Here is a 19,448-nt window from a genome sequence, read left to right as displayed (position 1 = left end):
GGTCCTAGGAGCACTCTTGTCAGGTTCCTGGGAGCACTCTTGTCAGGTTCCTGGGAGCACTCTTGTCAGGTTCCTGGGAGCACTTTTGGCAGGTTCTTGGGAGCACTCTTAGCTGGGTTTCTGTTAATTTGGAAGCATCTAAGCAGTAATGTTGGGAAGGTTTTTCTCACAGTCCCTATTTGCTCCTTTTCAAATGTCTTCAGGTATACTCATCTGAGTCATAAGGAAGGATTATCAGATATATTAAAAAGCTTGATCAAAAAAGATGCAGCATGTTAGTGAATGTGTGTGTGCAAGTGTGTGTTTGTGTGTGTGTGTGTGTGTGTGTGTGTGTGTGTGTGTGTGTGTGTGCTTGGGAAAGATAGGATTTATTGAAGATTTCCAGGGGACAGTGAATATTTAATATATTTAAGTGGGAAGACTTTAAATCAAAAAAACCAATTGGAAACGATGATGAAGAAAAGCATAAACATCAGGAATTAGCAAGTGGAGCCTATGCAATGAGTAAATTTACAAGAGAACCGAAAATAAAAACAATAAGAGAAACTGATTTGGATGCACCTGTTGCTAAACAAGCTAACACTTGTTCAAATGAGGTTTGCCAAGTTGCTTTTACATTTGTGATTGTATCATAGTTCTCTGTGCGACGCCTTTAGAACATTGTTCTTCTTTGACTGAGGTAGCCTAGTTCTCTGAATACAGAAAGGTAAGAAAAGGCTAAGAGGAATGAGCTGAGAAACTTCGCTCAAGACTCAAGGTGGTTGGTGCTTGTAATGAAGCACCGGGCTAATGGAGGAGAGAAGTAGGCTATGGGTGATGAGACAGAAAGGTCTGCCCGGCTGTGGAGAATGCTGGGCAGAAAATACGGAGAATGAAAATGTATTTAGGGAGACAAGCACCCTGGGTGAAGAAACAAGACACGCTGCATTTTCCCAAAGCACACAGGAGCTCGATGCTTGGTGAGTGCCTGCTGACTTTCAAGGGTGATAGATTTCAGACCTGTATGTGTCTACCTCTATAAGCCCTGAAGTCTCTGGAAGGGAACAAACGCAGTTTTTCATGGAGAAATATTGACAAGCATATCTTCTAGAAGAACTAAAGTAATTGTCACTTTCTTCAAGTTTTCTACTTTCCTTCCAAGTGAGTACAGGAGACATAAGTAGCCGACAACCTAAGTTTATCCACTCTGTAATATATGTGCGGGAGTGGGTGTCCTAATCCCTCAGTGATTTGAAATGTGGTGCAATGGTCCATGAGAGACAGTTATTGACAACAATGCTGATTAAGCCAATTAAGACTTTTGAGTCTTTTATTAATGGCCAGACCAAGAGCGGGCTCACGACCCTGGAAGTCTCTTGGTGGCCCAGCTCAGTCATTTTCAAAGACAAAACCCACAAAGATACATCAAAGTCAGAACAGGGTCAGAAAATCTTAAAATGTTCATTTCTGCCAGAACATAATAGTCATTTTAAACATAACTTGGCAATTATTTTGGCTAATACATCTGAAACCATAGTCGAGGCGTGGAAATGTCAAATGTATTGCCAAGGCAGGCCTGACCGTGGTAGGGAGGGAGTGTAGGGGGCTAAGAACTAAAGTAAACCCAAGATGGAATCCGAACAGGATTTGGCCTTACCTTAGTCGCTTCAGTGGGGTCATATCTCCTTTTAAGCACCTCAGAACCTTGAAACCATATAAAACTGGCTACAAGGCTTCACTGTTATCACCTGTGTACCATTAAGTACTTTGGCTTTTTAGATAGAGTTTTTCTCGAACCTACTTTGAGACACACATTTCTTCAGGTTATAGGACAGTCGTGCTGACAGTTGGTGTGGGAAACACCCCGCCTACTTCTTTGGAAGGTGTGGGAAGCTGAGTTACGGGAGTGTTTCCCACTGAACGAAGCTGATACTCCTTTCTTCTGTCTGGTGGGGATGACAGGACCTTCGATTGGATGGTCAGTGGCGACACTGCTTGCTGGGGGCTTGAACATGTTGCTGACGATTATATTGTTGTCAGTTCACGGTATTTCCCTAAGATTTAGGGAGCCCACAGACCTGTGCAAGCAAACTGAGAGACTGGACGGAGAAATGAAGGTCGTGTTGATAACGGGCGGGCTGGGCTGTTTGAGGGTCTTTTCTCCGGCTGATGTCAAAAGGATGTGGACAGTGACAAATGAGTGTTTCGAGGTGAGAAGGGCTAAAAAGCCCTCTAATAAAAGGCCTCAGGAAAGAGTGTGGGCGACCCAGGGAAATGTGCTCCGGTCAAGTTTAAGCCTGGGAAAAGAGGCCCTGGAGAAAGCAGATGAGAAAGATAGGAAGGAAGATGGGGAGGGGGGCGCTGGGTGTGGAGAAGGGAGGGGGGCTGAAAAGTGAGAGGGCGCAAGCACCGCTTAAGGCTATGATGACAGAGTTGAGGACCACTGAGAAGGAAAAAGTGAAAGTCCAGGAGGAAGAGAAGGCAGAGCCCCGCGGCCCCGGAAGGGACCCTTGGCGGAGGAGGCGGCAGCAGAGGCAGGGGGGCAGCTTGGCTGGCCTCAGGCCCCCTTGGCAGCCTCAGGCGTTGGCTCCTCAGGGCTCCCTCCCTCTCCCGGAGCATTGTTCCTTTGCCGGGAGACAAGGAAATTGCCTTTTGATTGCGGAAGTCCCGGACGGGGCTTGGGGGCGAGGCAGCACGGGTCAGAATGGCAGCGTGGGAAGGGCCGCGCGCCGCGGGTCCCCGCCGCCTGTCGCGTCCGCAGCCCGCCCTGGGCGGCAGCAGAAGCAGCCGCTGCCGCAGCCCCAGCGCATCGCCGGCTCCCAGGGAAGCGCGCTGCGCCCGCGGGGCGCGCTGAGCGCGCAACAAGTGGTACCCGAGGTAGCCTGGCTGTCCTCCCAGCGAGATGCTGAACCATGGAGCCGCACTGGCCTTGTGGATCACGCTGAGCCTCCTGCAGGTGAGCGGGCAGGCAGGGGTTGGGGATGATGCTCTGATCCTCCCTGCTAAGAACCAAGTCCATCCTCTTCTCAGCCTCCGGGGCTGCACTGCTAGGTGGAAAGGAACAGAAATCTCACGTTTCTATGTAGGAGAGTCATCCTTTCCCGAAATTCTGCCATCTACCAAACTGACAGCTCAACCTGCTGTCAAGAAAGCAACCTTCGGTCTCCAGATGCTTCTGGGGGAGGTGGAGCACCTAGGATGAAAGTTGCCTGCCATCCACTTCCCCTCTGAGCCCTTTCCTGGGTTGGAGGATGAGTGGACAACCGAGGCTGGGCGCCAGGGGTGAGGACAGGTGACTCGGGGAGGTGGATATATGCCTCTAGGCAGTACAGACTGTGAGCTTAATCTGTGCTCTCTGGTCCTTTTGCAGGCTGGACTGGCAGAGCTAGAGAGATGTAACTTCACACTGTTGGAATCCAAGGTCTCAAGCTTGTCAGCGTCTATCCAGTGGAGGACTTTGGGGTCACCCTGTAACTTTAGCCTCATCTACAACAGTGATACCTCAGGGCCCGCGTGGTGCCACCCCATTCGGATAGACAACGTCACCTATGGATGTAACCCCGAGGATTTACAAGCAGGAACCCTCTACAACTTCAAGATTGTCTCTCTGGATGGAGAAGAGAGAGCCCTGGTCTTACAGACAGGTAAAGAAAGTGTGACAGGTGTAATGGGATAGCCAAGCCACTCTAAGCTGAGCCTTGCCTTTTCATACTGGGGCTTTCATTTGATCTCTAGGCATTTAAAAAGTGTGTGTGTGTGTGTGTGTGTGTGTGTGTGTGTGTGTGTGTGTGTGTGTGTGAAGATACTGGACCAGGAGTTCTATTTGGCTGTGACCTGGTCAGAGCAGCTTGCTTGACTCTTGGAGCTGACTAAACGGCCCCTGGAAGGGGAGGAAGTGGGCAGAGGGAGTTGTCTAATTGATGTGGTCTGAGCTTCCATCATGTTAAATTGCCAGGCACCAGAATCATCTTAAGTAATTGTTTTGATAATAAATAATGGAGTTGTGATGATTAAGGATATGCTTGGTTGCGTTTATAGGATGTGAACCAGGACATAAAATCTTCAGGAATAAAATAGTACTACTCATAAGGAAAGTTGGAAAAGTCCCTTGAAACGAGGGTGCAAAAGTGGTCTTCTGTGTCTTGAGGTACACAACAGTAGAGAACATTCTTTGGCCACTCTGAACTTCGAACCAATGGTTTCCCAGCACCTCCTTCCATGTGTGGATGCTAAGTCTGTCTCTCTTGCCTCCACTCTCTTATTCTGTGAAATGAGAGGCTGGATGGTGCTTCAAGCCCAAGCTGTTCCCACCGGCAGAGGCTGCCACAGGCATTTACCTCACTGGAGCCTTAGCCTGTGAGGGTGCCGAAAATTCCCCAGTTCCTTGGTCTTTGCCATCTCTGTTCCACACAACGATGAAGGCTTCCTCCAACCAGAAGTTTAAATCAAAGAGAAAACTTCTGAAAGTTAGATAGAGAAATGGATTGTCTTTAGGACTCTTCCTCATTTCTGCCAGTACAAAGATGATGTCTTTGGCCACAGCTCTTTGAAGGCCACCTGTCAGACGGGAAGTGCGAGCGGGGTTGGGAAATCTCACTGGGCCCCTGAAATATTAATGAAATATTAATCCTTTCATAGTTTTCTTTTTCAAGTCATAATGCCCACTTACATCATACGACAGATGAAACATAGAGGTGATTCTTAAGGGCTGAAGGAACCTTAATTTGAAAAGACAAACAACTTGTTAAGAATATGCTTATATTTGCATGGAACCAGAGAGAGACAGAGAGACAGAGAGACAGAGAGACAGAGAAATCAACTACAGAATTAGAGATTCTCCCAGAAGTGAAAGCAGCTGCATTTTCAGCCATGACATGGTCGGTTTCTTGGAAGTCAAAGACGGTTGTGTGGGTACTCACATTACTACAATCATAGAGTGTTGAACCTAGAACATCCAGATGTAACAGTTGCACTGGAAAGGGCCTCACCAACAGTGTGTGTGTGTTCAGTGGGGCAGAGCGAATTTTTAAAGTAGCTGCATTTTCAGCCATGACATGGTCGGTTTCTTGGAAGTCAAAGATGGTTCTGTGGATACTCATATTACTACAATCATAGAGTGTTGAACCTAGAACATCCAGATGTAACTGTTGCACTGGAAAGGGTCTCACCAACAGTGTGTGTGTTCAGTGGGGCAGAGCAAATTTTTAAAGTGGCTGCATTTTCAGAAGCTTTTGGGGAACACATAAGCCTTAAGGAGCTTGGAGACGGTTATTCAATCCAAGGATTTACTTTTTGGAAGAAAAAAAAAAAAGATCACGGAAAAGGTTCCCTGTAGATGTCAGTAACATAAAAAACAAGCCTTGAGTTGTTACACAGGGAGATACTTCAAGTCTAGAGGTGTTTGGTGAAACATAAGAAATATTCACATCATATGGGTGGTATCGAATAAAAGGCTTCTGTGTGTTGTTTTACCATGCTAGGGACGGAACCCAGGGCTTACTCCACACTAGGCAAGCACTCTGCCACTGAGCTACGCCCAGACTCATTCTTTTTCCTAAGGATGTACTTTTCACCATACATTTCCTGAGCCTCGGGATAAATACGGACGATGAAAATCACAGATGGTGTCCCACCCTTATTTCTATGACGATGTGATCTTTCTCAGAACTCTCCCTGCCTTTAAAATAAAGATTTCATTCAAATATGAAAATTGGAATTAGGATTTTAAAATACTGGTTTTTTTTGGGGGGGGGTTAGTTGTTTATTTATACATTCATTTATATGTAGTACTTTCTAAATTTCAAATGTAAGTTTTCATTTTTGTTAAGAAAAAAGGACTATTATTCCTCAGTATTGATTGTTAAGCCGTAGTGATGAGGTCCATAAATCATATTTTACTATTACTAAAGCAATGCCAACTAATATAATATCGAGTCAGAAAAAGCTTTAAACAAACAAAAGACGTCATTCAAAATGTGTGTTTTTTGCTGCCTTTTACCAATCTTATTGGTCTAGGATGAATTAGAACAAAAGCAAGAGTCACTCATGAATGGAGATCAGACTGTTGCTTACATGATCTGGTGTGATTTTTGGGTATGGGTTTTACTGATAGTCCAAAATAGTTAAGTATTTTGTTTTATGTAGACCTGGACTTAAAAAAAAATTAAGTAAGTTGTATTTCAGTAATAGTAAGCATCTATTCGAGATTTCAAATGAGATTTGGAAACTGTGGACTCAAATTTAGTTTAGCAAGTATTCGCTGTGTGGGCTAGCAAGGGGAACAAGGCCGGAGAGAGACCGATGAGTTTATAAAATCATAGTACAAAGAAAAGAAAAAATGATCCCTGCACTTGTAGTCTAGAGCAGGCTTGAGAGGTTATATTGACAATGGCCACACAGCCTTGCACATCTTTCCTGAATGAGGACTTTGTCCTGCCTCCCGAGTACCAGGCTGTTATAATCACAGAGAAGACAGAGGACTATTCTTAAGTTTATCTGGTCATTAACTGAAATGCAGCAAGAATGTTGTGAATGTCCAGTTGTGCAGTTGTGGATGTACCAGGAAATAATACAATAGCCATACCCGATGTTGAATAAGCGGGCATGCTTCAGGGACAGTAACCTCAGAGTCTAAAGCAGCGTTCACAAAGTGGTAGCCTCTGGGATGCCTCAGTGTTTAAATAATACCTAGACCCTGTTTGTCTTCTGTAGGATTTGTGAAAATTCTAGTTTGTCTCAGCAGCACTAAAAATGCAAAATTCACTGGGCACGTCTTTAATTCCAGAACTCAGGAAGCAAAGTCATCTGGATCTCTGAGTTTGAGGCTAGCTTGATCTACATACTGAGTTCCAAGCCAGCCAGAGCTATACAGGGAGACATTGTCTCAAAAAAAAAAAAAAAAAAAAAAAAAAAAAAAAAGCTGGATTTTTAGGTCAGTTTCAGATTTACAGAAAAGTTATAACCTAGCACCAAGATACCTCAGATTTCCCCATTTTTACTGTGTTTGTTGCAGTAAATGAACCAGGATTAGCATGATTAACCTATAATGGATTAACATTTCCTTAGTTTTGTTTGTTTGTTTGTTTGTTTGTGCCCATCTCCTTTCTCTGTCCCAGAATTCTATTTGGTATCCCACATGACATTCCTTGTTGCTGATAATCCAGACAGCTTTGAATATTTAATACCACAATACCAGAGAGAGGGGGGGGGGAGGGAGGGAGGGAGGGAGGGAGGGAGGGAGGGAGGGAGGGAGGGAGGTTTTGCACTATAGCCCAAGGCTGATAGAACTTGCTCCATAGCCCAAGGCTGATGCTTTTCTTAGGTTTAGCCTGGAGCTCCAGATTTGGGGTTTTCAGGAGGAAGAGCATGTACAGAGGTCATGTTCTCATCGGGTCACAATGATGCTCTTCCTGTGAGCACGACCTGTCACTTTTGGTGTTGAAAAGTTGTCTGAGGTAGTGTTCAGTTTCTGATCCATCATCTCATCTCCTTGAGCCCAGTGAACTCGAGGTTGGAACTTTACCTGGGAATAAATACTCACAGGCATTTGATTTCCTGTTAATCTCAGTTACTTATTAATCTTCCTAGAAAAAAAAAAAAGTCCAATATGCCCAACCTCAAATGATTTTAATTATCTTAACATGGTGAATTTCTTTTTATTTACTATCTATTTTTTATTTCTATGTGCGTTGGTGTTTTGCCTACATGAATGTCTGTGTGAAGGTCTTAGATTCCCTGGAACTGGAGTTGTAGACAGTTGTGAGCTGCCATGTGGGTCTTCCAGAAGAGCAGCCAGTGTTCTTAACCACTGAGCCATCTCTCCAGCCCCAAATTTCTTAATCTATATGAAAACCATTTAGGCACTTTAATTACTGCATCAGCTATTATTTCCGTTCCAAAATGTTATTTATTGTACGGGATTGACTAAGGCTGCCATACCAAAATTTGAGTAATCTAAAAACAAAATTGATTTTCCTCAGTCTTTGAGGTGAAGAGTCCAAGGTCAAATGTCTGCAGTTTTTCTGTCTTCATGGGCTTCTCTCTTTGTCTTGCACATGGCCACTTTCTCAGTGTGACAGATCTGTCCATCCAAGCAAGGCTGTGTCCATCTTCTCTGCTTTTCTTAAAAGGACACTAGTCATATTAGATAAGAGCCCAACCTAATGATGCCAGTTCAACGTACTCACCTCTTCAAAGACACCCACCCTCTCAAATACAGCCTCATTCTAGGGTTATTGGGGGCTTACAGCTTCAACTTACAAGTCGACTATAACTTTAAATATAAGCCATTATTTCTGAAAACTCTCTTTAACTTTCTCTCTTCATCAAATTCTACACAGATTGGAATGAAAATGTCTCTGATTTCCATGCTATGTGAAATGAATCTGAACTTGGAAATAATAGAGCTGGGGGAACCAAAGTGCCTCAGAACATACTGCAACTTGGGAGCCATTGACATTTCTTTTCTATCATTCATTAATAGTAATATTTGGGGACCATGCTTTCTTATGTGTGGTTAAATCTGTAATGCCTGGGACTGTTTTATTGTGATTTCCAGGAAGAAAGACTTTTTGTGTGTTTTTATGCACAAAAAACTTCATATTTAATACATGAAAGCATGTACTAATATAATAGATATTTATATATTTATATTTTATCAACATAATAGATATTTATGATTTATATGTATATATTACTTTTCGGTTTTGATTTTTATTTCTTTTGTGTTTTGAGGCAAGGTCTCCCTATGTACCTTCCATGCTACACTCAAACTCATGGCAATTCTCCCTCCTCAGCCTCTTGGGTATCTACTGTTTGACTCTATCTCACGGAGACGCTGTGGAGCAGGCATTTGAAAGGAGAGTTTGCATAATGACTGAGAGATGAATTCTGAAGGCAGGTGCCTTCACTGTTCACTGGCCAGGATGTTGCGAGAAAGTTGCCCTTTGCCTCAGGGCCACTTATTAATCTATGTAGTTGGGATGGGAAAATGATAATACCTACTTCATAGAGTTGTTAGGAGATTTGAATTGTCAGATTGGAATGATTGGTCACATTCTTCATGCAGTAAATCTACTATTGCTTCCAGCTTGGGTATGGTCTTCATCTTGCTTAGAACTAATGTAATTTCCACAAATCCACCTAGCTCATTCATGATAGAGCTGGAACTTGATCTCTGTTTCGTGCATCTTGATAGTCTCACAGTTGTTTACAGAATGTATATTATTTTTAAGCTGATATTGGTTCCTTCAGATTTCTACGTGATGTTCCATTACCTTTCAAGTCAACTTTAAGGAAGTACAGAAAAGAACAGAAAGAAATATTCTGCCTTCCTTTTTCATACGGCAGTTTGCTAGAGATCCTACAGAAAATAAAATGTAGAGACAGTGTTGGCCACTTTCTTTTCCCATAGGAGAAAAAAAGCCTGGTGGATATACAAATATATAGAAATTAAGGCACAGATCTGCCCCTAAATGTGCCAGATACAGCTGAAGTGAGCAGGACAGGTTTTTCGGGGATTTTCATTTTGAATGTTGTTGTTTTCTTCCTTCAGTATGGAGGAAGACACTGAACATATCAAACATGTAAGAAAGTATAAAGAAATGGCTCAACAGTTAAGAGTCCTTGTGGTTCTTTTAGAGGACCTGGGTTCAATTCCCAGAACCCATATGGTGACTCACAACTGTCCATGACTCCAGTTCCAGGGGATGCAGCGCCCTCTTCTGGCCTCTACAGTACTAAGCACATACACAGTGCGCAGATACTCATACAAACACTCATACACATAAAATAAATGCATTTCATTTTTTTTAAAAGAAGAAAGTCAAAATAATAGTATAATGAAATAGCATGTACCTATTACCTGCCTTTGATAAATTACCTCTTTTTGGCCAACCTTGTTTCATGTATATACTTGTGTATCATTTTGAACAATCCAAACCACGGTGATCTCATTTCCAAACCATGGTGGTCTCATTTGATTTATAAATATTTCAATTTACATCTTTATATGTCTTATTAAAAAAAAAAACCACACAACAACAATATAGTTAAGTTACCCAACACCAGAAAAAAAAAAATATCCTTACTTGTTTAGCTGCCCGGGTATAGAAGCATATATCACATGATAGCTCACTCATTTCTACTTACATACAAAGCTTTGCAGCAGCAATCCCATCAGGAGCTGTGGCTGGAGAACTTCTCTTTATATTGCACCCAAGCAACACTTTAGATAACACTGAGGAGACTGTGGTGTGGGTGACAGTGAATTGGGGACAGGAAGTACTAAAGGACACTGTGGGGAGTGGAATGCAGGCCCTGTAAACTGTAGGAATGCTCTCAGTCCTGACAGGGTTCTGTATTCAGTAGACGTGAACTCTACAGTGCTTCAGATTAGACTCTTTCTCACTTCACTCTCTTTATTCTGGTCTTCAGGTCCTAGGCACCCTCCCAAATTTTTTAGCGTTTGTCTCCTTCATGAAGCACACAGCTGACGTCCATGGTCCTTGGCTATTACTCTCGGCTTTTCAATTTTAGCATTGAAATTTCCTTTATTACTGTAGAGATCAAGCATCTTTATCCAAAAAAATCTGAAGTCCTCAAAAATCTGCAATGTTTTGAGTACTGACATGATGTCACAAGTGGAAAATTCCACACCACGAAACTGTCTTTTCTGCATGAATTCAAGTATTTAAAATTACCTTTACACTAGGAACATAAGATGTAATGAAACATGCAAATGTTGTGTTTAGACTTGAGTTCAGTCCTCACAATATTCATTATGGGTATGGAAATATTTCAAAAAATAAAAAAAATCCAAATATGAGACATGTTTGTTCCCAGCATTTCAAATAAGGGAAAATGTGTGGAACACAATACATGCAGTAAGACTCACACCAACCACACATTCTATGAAGTGTCCCCCATGGGCCAGGGCTACCCTTAACTCTCTGCATGGCATCTTACCACAACTCTGAAAAAATGCATATCACTAGTTCCAGTCAAGACGAGGAACTGAGGAACAAGGGGACAGAGTACCTTGCGTATAACCATCCTTGTGATAAATGCCAGAGTTGGGATGTACCCATCTATATGTGATGCCAAAGTTAGCCACCTTGATAATTCATCTTTATTCTGTTTATTCTTCTCATGTATGTCTCCAATTCACAGATTGCTAGCCTTGACCAGCACTTAATGAATATTTAGTATTTGATACTATGATCTGCACAATAATACGGCAGTCTCTAACATTGTTAACGATGTGGCAAATGATTGTCAAAAATGTTGCAACTTCCTTCAAGGTTGTCAGTGGTGTACAGGTTCCTTGTGGCTGAAGTTAACATGAAATGTAAATCTAATGTCCAGAAACCTGATGTATTGGCACAACAGTATTATATATTCCACATTAACATAATATATTGCATCATCCTTAAAGTAAGCAAGAAAACTGACTGTAGCAGTGGTCCACATCTTTCCTAATGCTGCGACCCTTTAATACAGTTCCCCATGTTGTGGTGACCTCCAACCACAAGATTATTTTCTACTGTTATTTTCATAACTGGAATTTTGCTACTGTTGTGAATAGTAATGTAAATGTCTGTGTTTTCTGATAGTCTTAGGCAGGCCCCTGTGAAAGAATCTTTCAACACACACCCCTCCCAAAGGGGTGGCGACCCACAGGTGGAGAACTGGGGCATTATGGTTAAACAGCAACAACAAAGGAAATTCTTTCCACAAGAAATGTATTGAATGTGCTGGAGACTGTGGGAAATGCCTTTCCTGTGCTAATTTTCTCTCGTTTTCAAGAGCATGTAGCAGGAATTATTTGAAATTATTATTCCACACCCCCCACGTAATTTCCATGAAAAAAAAAACTCTGATTATTTTATTTGAATCATTGATGTCCATTCCAGTTTATATAAAATGCCAAGTAAACGTTGCTTGCAATTGATCAAGCTTGCTACCCACCTGCTTTTAAATAAGAATAATAGCGGTCCTGGTTTCTGTAAAGCTACCAGAACTTGGCTCTGGGTGCCCAGAGGTCTCCTGAGCTTGAGGGAGACCCTAAAGAAAGATACAATTAGAAAGAAGGGCACTATCTAGAGCCAGGAAAGCCTTGAGTGCCTGTGAGGAAACTTGGGCTCTGCCTTGAAGTGGATGCTAATGAAGATCTTGCTGCTTCAGTGGGGTGCGGATGGAAGCTGGGAGAGGCACACACAGGATAAACGGGCCCTGACGTAAGGGAAACATCTAACCGTCTCTTGCAGTAGTCCAGCAAAAAGTGATAGGACCTCGGGTAAATGCACTAAAACAGCCAGGGAAAGGAACAAAGAAGGAAAACACTTCAAAACTCAACGGGGTGACTCCCTTGAGAAGCCAACATCCACTCCAGGGCATGATTCTGGCTGCTGTTTTATGTGTCTCTTGCCTAACTCTCAAAGCTCATGCTCAGCTCTGTGCTACAACCACTGCTTAATAAACTCCCGCTTGGCTTCCTAAAATGATAAATCAATCAGTAGTTCGAGGGAGCTTCCATGGGCCTAGAACTAGACATAGGTTACTCCCGTTGAGTACGCTAGAAGCTGAGGAGATCTATAGACATACCTGTCATTTCCATGAACATCTGTTTGGTGGTGGTTACACTGAATATGCACTTCAGGGCATCATTTCCCGTGCTGGGAAGAACACACAGTTTGCACCGGGTGTCAGAGGTTTGGTTGTACTTCCTCAAGCCTAATTCACTGTGTCTAAGCTTCTCTAAGCAGAGAAGGCTCATTGTAAATCATGGTGTCCTACGCAGATATAATGTAGGTTCCAGATGCCTGTTGTCACCAATGCATAGGTTAGCTGCACTCTTCTGGGTTTAACTTTATTTCTAAAATAGACTCAATCATTTCCAATTCTAAGCCTAGAAATCCTTGTATCAATAAACACTAATGTTTTTCAGTAACCTCACTGGTAAGAATTATAGGAATTAAGTATTACTTGCATTAGAAATATAATTTTCTCCTTTCCAAGCAGCTTTTTTTTCTCTTTTTAAGGAAAACATAATTCATTTTGCCTTAGGAATTTTGCCAAGCTTTGTCTTTTCTTTTGAGAACAGAAAAAAACAGATTGGGGGTTATTTAAATGAATTGTCAAACAATGTTAAAATCCTTCCCACAACATACAACAACATACATACATACATACATACATACATACATACATACATACATACATATAAAATTTGGGGGTGGGAGGACTGGAGAAATGGCTCAGGAGTTAAGAACACTGACTGTTCTTCCAGAGGTCATGAGTTCAATTCCCAGCACCCACATGGCAGCTAACAACCATCTGTAACTACAAGATCTGACGCCCTCACATAGACATGCATACGGGCAGAACACCAATGCACACAAAATAAAAATAAATAAATTATTTTTAAAAAATTGGGGGTTGGGAGATGGCTCAGTGTGTTAAATGCTTTCTATGCAAATATGAGGACCTGATTCAAATCCCCAGAACCCACACACACAAGCACAGGCACGGTCACACATGTCTATAATCCCAGCGCTCCCAGGGCAAGTTGGGAAATAGAGAAAGGATAATCCCAGGAAGCTCATGGGTCAGTCAGCCTCTTGTGTGTAGTGACAGGCACAAAGAAAGCCTGTCTCCAAAAATAAGGTGGAATACAAGGGCACCCAAGGTTGTGATCTAACCTCTGCATACATGCCATGGCATGCCTGTGTACCAGTACACACACACACACACACACACACACACACACAGATACACACACACACACACACAAACATGCATACCCATGCAAACATATCGTACACACTGATTGACATCAAAGAAGCCTGCACCCCAGATAGAAGCCTATGATTTATATCTCCTATGAAATCGAAAATGTTTTTAATACCGTGAAGTTTCTGCTGGGCTTAGATTAAAAAGAGTTCTCCAAACCCTTTAGTTTCTGCAGCATGCCGAGCAGCCGTGGACCGCTGCCAGCACTGGGCTTTATCACAGCATAAATGGGGTTTTAAGGGTTTGTTTCCAGGGCAGGTTCTCGCAGCCCAGGCACTTCCCAGTTTCATTGTTTCTTTGTTCTGCCGGATGTACAAAGGGTTGACTGTTTTGTTTTCTGGCTCAGAGAGATTAGATGAAGTCCGCATTTCTGAAGTTCAACCTCTCGGCACGCAACCTGAAAATTCATTTTTTTTTCTTTTTCTTTTTTTCTTTGTTTTCCCCCCTTTGGTACAGCTCCTATTTTGCAGATTATATATATTGAGATTATACCGGTCATAACATTTTCTTTTACCTTTATCTGGCTTGGTAGTAGGCATAGATGACAAGATTTATCTCTTTGGAACTGGCACTGAATGAAATTATCCCTGTCACCCTTGCCCTTAAAATGCTACTTCAGCGAGAATACTTCTGCTTGGTCCTACTGGGTTGCTCTTGAGGCTTGCTGGCTAGTAGAATCTCATGGTGTTGGCTACCTGATTCTTGACAGGCAACTATAAACCCTGTGTGAGGAGAAATTACCTTCTTTCCTTTTGATAGGGCATCTGCTGTGTGGGATAGAAAATTTAAATAACATTACCCCCATCATCCCTCCCCCCAAAACAACTCTAGTTTTTCAATTAAAAAAAAAAACTATGAATAAAAATCGTCTTGGGGAAGTTATTTTAACTTAAGAGTTAGAAAATTAGTTCCAAGATTTTACCAAGACTCTTTATTTTAAATAACAGAAGCAATTGAAGATACTATCAGCTTAGTTTGCAAATTTTTTGTTTTCCTTTTGCCTCCTTGTTATCAATGATTCAGAAGAAAATGTTAATTTCTTTGATAAATGAGACAGAAATAAGATTTTGTATTAAGTACCCATTGCATCTGAGTAAAATCTCCTCTATACCTGATTTGCTCTCAAAACTCCTTGGAATTCTGATATTTGTAGTTATTCTTTCTTATTCTTCTTATTATTACTATTATTATTAATGTTGTTATTACACTCAGACAAATAGGGAGATAGAAGTTTTGATGGAGTACCACTCACTCACAGTGTCACTTAAATGCTATGCAATAGAGTCAAGATCTGGATGCAGCTCTATCTAATCCCAAAGTCCATGCTCTCTAGGACTCTACGTCACTGGTTCTGTGGCAGATTATCAGTGTGTAATAGGACCCATACAGACAGCTAACTTTGAGCATCACAAATTGCCCAAGTATAGAACCACCAAGCCATAGAGCCAGATTCAAAGTCACCGAGTGTTAGAACTAGAATCTACGGGTGAACACAGGGGTTGAAAACACAGTGTGAGGTGTGCTTGTTTTCAAAGCTCACCTGTGCTCTGGGCCCTCTCTCTGAGACAATTTGCTTGTCAGTTACTCTTTGTATTTTTAATAATTATTGGTATATCAGTGTCATATTTAATTTTTACTGAATGATGAATTCATATAAATAATAGCATAAAACAGGAAGGTATGGAGTTTCATAAGCTGTATCACCCATATGATAGTCTTAGGAACTGTCTGGCCCCAGATGACATTTGAGTATAGAATGAGGTTAGCTTACTTGTTGGAGTTGTGTTATTGGCAAATGGGCATCATCTTTTAATTGCACTCTTATGAGTATGCCTATAATTCTTGATGTCATGAACAAAATGCAGCCCATCAGGAGGTGGATAAAGCTGAGGTCTGTAAAGCTATGCCACTCAAACAAATGGCCTGACTTATAAATTGCCCCCCACTATCTCCTTCTGACGTTCAGGGCCAAGAACTATGCAGGATTGCTAATTGTTTTCACGTGGATGTTTCTCAATGGGTCTGGCCTCTGCGCGCAAAGTAGGGACAGACTGATTTCACATGTTTGACTCCTCATTATACCTAGTGAAGAGCTGTTCATGAACTGCTGTGGACCCAGCTCCCAATCTGGTGATACCGTCCTGATACAAGGTCAATGGTGAAGATTCGGCACAGGAAGAGCCATGCTCCCCAAACTGACCCTCACTTTGAGAAATGAAATGAAGTGAATTGTTCAGTGCAAAACACTGTCGATCCCACGAGCTCTAGGGTCCCTGGCAACTCCAGCATGCCGCAGAACTAAGATTTTAAAAATCTAAGGATATTTGGTAATCCCAGCTAGTGAAAGCATTGATTTTGGTAAGCAACTCTTATTTTAGAATCAGTATCAAAGCTGTGTCTTTTGTGATTATCTAATAGCTAAATGCTACCCAGACTTACATAGGTAAATAACACCAAGAATCCACAACCCAGGAAGAGGCTGAGTACAAATTTCCAACTCTTATTATCTCTTAATAGTTTGTATTTTCTGGTTGGATCATCGGTAATTAATCAAGCACAGGCTGTATCCCTGTCAATGTCTAAAACACATGCTGAACTTGCAAGTCAAAGAAAACATTGATTGAGATTTCAAGGCCAGACCTACCTTAAGGACTTATCAAATAGGAGTTTACGTCACTAATGGGTAAGGGAGCCCTGTCTTTGAAAAACGGAACACTGGGTTTGCAAGTATGGCAACATGCCAGATTTCTTCCCCCCAGGTAGCGGATTCTTTAAATTTTTAAGGAAAATGAACCTGGGCTGCGGCAGAATAAACAGGTTATTTTCAAAGCCCTCATGCTGCCTTCTCTTTGATGGTGTTTGCCTTGCAGATCCCTTGCCTCCTGCTAGGTTTGAAGTCAACCCCAAGAAGACAACTTCAACTACCCTGCAGGTGCGGTGGACCCCTTCTTCTGGCAAAGTCACCTGGTACGAGGTGCAACTGTTGGATGGTAACAGTCAAAAGCTACAAGAGGTCCAAGTTCAAGAAAGTAGCCCATGGAGCCAATACACCTTTTTGAACCTCACTGCTGGTAGTAATTACAGAATCGCCGTCATGGCTGTTTCTGGAGAAAAACGTTCCTTCCCCGTGTATACCAATGGGTCAACAGGTAAGATCTGTATTGTCTGTGGTAAATAGTCTATGAAAATATTGTTTTTTTTTTTTTTTTCCTTCTTTTTGATGGTGCTGGGGATGAAACCCCAGGGACCCCTGCATGCTAGGCGAACACTCCCCAGCCCTCTACGGCACCTTCAAAATGATATGTTATCAAAGGAAACGCAACTGTGCCACCCACCATAAGTGAATAACGTAAATAACCTTTTAAAGGGAGGTTATAATGGAGAGGAGAGTGGACTGAGCATGGGGTGTGTCAATGTGCTGCTACCTGGCTAGGTGATCTTAAACAAGTCATGAGATTTTTCTGAAAACAGAATTTTCTTTTATTTAAAATAGAGACTCCCTACAGGCCTGTCTAACTCAAATCCAGGAAAACGAGATTTTCTGACTCGTTTTCCAAATTGGCGTCACAAAATGTATTTTTCCTCTTTTGTACATTTTCATAATACCAGGTTATGATGTCTTCTAAATACTCCCGTGTCTAAAATGAGTTTTTGCTTCCTGAATATGGTGAAAAAGAATTTATCTAGTGTCCACATGCGTCATGATATCCCTCCCAGAAAGTGTGTGGCTTTCCTGTAACTTATTCTCCTCTCTTTCACCTCCTACAGTTTGTTTCTTTATCTCCCCTATTTATTGTCACTGGCAACAGTACACTGCATTGGCCACACCCACCTTCATCTCTATAAAGCAGAGGAGACAAAACAGGCAATGTATAATGTCCCTTTGCCCTTAAAGCCTGCGGACTTTATAAAGGTGTTTAATGAAGGTTCCAGTGAACTCTTGAGGACCATTACTGATTATTGCTATGATAAAATATAAAGAGAAGTATAAATAAACATGTAAATTAAAGAACTATGTCTATGTCTTCTACAAGAGGATTATGAATGACCCTGTGGATATGTGTTTTTTCCCACTAGTACCATCTCCAGTGGAAGATATTGGCATTTCCCCTAGTCCTAATTCTCTCCGAATTTCCTGGTCTCATGGCTCTGGCAATGTGGAACAGTACAGGCTGATGCTCATGGATAAAGGGACCTTAGTTCAAGACAGGACTGTGGACAAGCATGATACTTCGTATGCTTTTCATGGACTGACCCCTGGACACCTCTACAACCTCACTATTATCACCATGGCCTCAGGACTCCAAAACTATAGGTGGAAACTAGTGAGGACGGGTGAGTTCCCCTTCTTCAGCTAAACAAGAGCAAAGCTCAAATTGAGTTTAAATAGGGGTTGTTGTTTGGATAATGGTAATGTAGAACAAGCTGAAACTCATATGAGTTATAGAAAGACTTTAACATACCTCCACTTTACTGAAGAAAAATGAGTCTCTTTTATTCCAAAGTTAAAGCTCGCCCGTGGCAGCATTTTGAAGCCGACAAAGTTAGTTGCTGATATGGCTCAAATTCCTCCATTTAATACATGCCTAAGGCTTCCTACCTCTGACTCTTAAATAGGCATTGCTTATCTTTGGGATCACCCGCAGTGAGTTGGGGGTGTATAGAGACATGGCCTTTTAGGACAGTTATTCCAAAACTCTCTACCCAAAAGAACACGATGTGGGACCCAGTCACATAACCCAACCTCCCCTGAAAAAACTAATTGATGCTACTTATTAATGAATTGTTCATTTACTGATCCATTTAGCCAATATTTACTGAGTGTTAGGTATATGTCAAGCACTACAGGTTAGTACCATTCAAGGTAGACAGTACCAGAGTTCTCGTGGAACTCATTTGAATGGTCCTAATTAGTGTAATATGTTGATAAACTTCTCTTTGTGAGTTATCTCACTTTAAAATAAGCTGTAAGATAGGGAGTACCTTTGAAATTGCTCTAGTAGGGGGAGTATCTGGAACAATAGGAGGCTGCGGAAAAAGGTAAAGGAGACTCAGACACATTCGAATATCTTTTCTAACACATTCCAAAAATATGAAGATGTTCCTAAGAAAAATGCACAGGATGTCTTAAGAGAGGTTTGTGAATATTAAGGGCAAACACAGCCAGACGTACGCTTGTAATCCCAGCACTCAGAAAGCTGAGGCAGGAGGACCACAAGTCTGTAGACAGCCTTGATTATAAAGCAAGTTCTAGGCCATCCTGGACTGGAGAGAGGGAGACAGAGACAGAGACAGAAACAGAGAGCGAAAGAGAGAGAGAGAGAGAGAGAGAGAGAGAGAGAGAGAGAGAGAGAGAGAGAGAGAGAGAGAGAGACAAAGACAGTCTGAGAGAAAGAGAGAACAAACAAGTCACACTTCTGAGCATAGTACACAAAATCACTGTTCTACACTCTTTTACTGAAACTGCATTAATTTATATTATGCCATAAGGCATAGTTCCAGCATGCGTAAGAGGTAGGAAAAATATTCATCACAGTTTATTTCTTGTCATGAGCTTTCCTTTGATAAAAGAGTAACACAGCTCTTTATCATGACTTAATATAAAAGGTATTTTAGTGGGTTTGAGAGATGGCTTAGCTGTTAAGAGTACTTGATGCATTTTCAGAGTTTGGTTTCTA

At 41.8% G+C, this 19,448-nt stretch overlaps 1 protein-coding gene across 1 annotated transcript in view; it reads left to right on the top strand.

The window, feature by feature from the left end:
- Ptprb (protein tyrosine phosphatase receptor type B) overlaps window positions 1-19,448 on the top strand; it is a 102,785-nt gene that overhangs the window by 25,136 nt on the left and 58,201 nt on the right. The window contains 3 exon segments of the mRNA XM_059245799.1: window positions 3,350-3,623; window positions 16,641-16,919; window positions 17,848-18,105. Coding sequence (XP_059101782.1) covers window positions 3,350-3,623; window positions 16,641-16,919; window positions 17,848-18,105 — 811 coding nt within the window.

The sequence above is a fragment of the Peromyscus eremicus genome, chromosome 18 (genome assembly GCF_949786415.1).
Source record: "Peromyscus eremicus chromosome 18, PerEre_H2_v1, whole genome shotgun sequence".
Taxonomy (NCBI): domain Eukaryota; kingdom Metazoa; phylum Chordata; class Mammalia; order Rodentia; family Cricetidae; genus Peromyscus; species Peromyscus eremicus.
The sequence above is the reverse complement of the archived record's forward strand: the minus strand, read 5'-3'. Positions and strand labels throughout refer to the sequence as shown.